The sequence below is a fragment of the Asparagus officinalis genome, unplaced genomic scaffold, assembly GCF_001876935.1.
Source record: "Asparagus officinalis unplaced genomic scaffold, Aspof.V1 AsparagusV1_Un7071, whole genome shotgun sequence".
Lineage (NCBI taxonomy): Eukaryota > Viridiplantae > Streptophyta > Magnoliopsida > Asparagales > Asparagaceae > Asparagus > Asparagus officinalis.
In genome coordinates, this window is record NW_017979330.1 from 1 (window position 1) to 649 (window position 649).

Below are 649 nucleotides of genomic sequence, written 5' to 3' on the forward strand. Positions count from 1 at the left end.
GGCATCACCTCCCTCAACAGCAAGTTCTTCCACGTGAACATGTTCAGCTGCAGCAACATCGACATCCACTCCATCACGATAACCGCCCCCGGCGACAGCCCCAACACTGACGGGATCCACATGGGCGCCTCCTCTAACATCATCATCGCCAACTCCACCATCGGCACCGGAGATGACTGCGTCTCCGTCGGGTCGGGCACAACCAACGTGACCGTATCTGGAGTCACGTGTGGGCCCGGCCATGGCATCAGCGTCGGCAGTTTGGGCAAGGATGAGGACAAGGGGGATGTCGTGGGGTTTAGTGTGAGGAACTCTAAGCTGAGTGGGACTACAAACGGGATCAGGATCAAGACTTGGCAGGGCAAGAAGGATGCTAAGAATGTTGAGCCCATGATGGTTTCGGATTTCACGTTCGATGATGTAGTGATGGAGAATGTGATGAATCCGATTATTATCGATCAGGAGTATTGTCCCTATGCTTCTTGTGTGGAATCGGTACGTTCGTAATCAAGATTATGCATATATGGAGCAAATAATTAGAAGCATTACATTTGTATGTTTTGCATATATATAGGGTAAATTTCACACTGAATGTTTTGCATGAAACCCCTGATCGAACTTAATTTATAAAGTACAATAAAACCAAATT

General features: G+C 47.9%; 1 protein-coding gene across 1 annotated transcript; it reads left to right on the top strand.

Annotated features, from left to right (window-relative positions):
* Positions 1–3: 3 nt before the first annotated feature.
* LOC109828740 (exopolygalacturonase-like) lies at positions 4–623 on the top strand (the record flags this gene model as incomplete). The annotated part of the gene is made up of 1 exon (XM_020395668.1): positions 4–623. A coding segment is annotated over one exon (504 nt), but the record flags the coding sequence as incomplete, so codon positions are not given.
* Between the last annotated feature and the right edge of the window lie 26 nt (positions 624–649).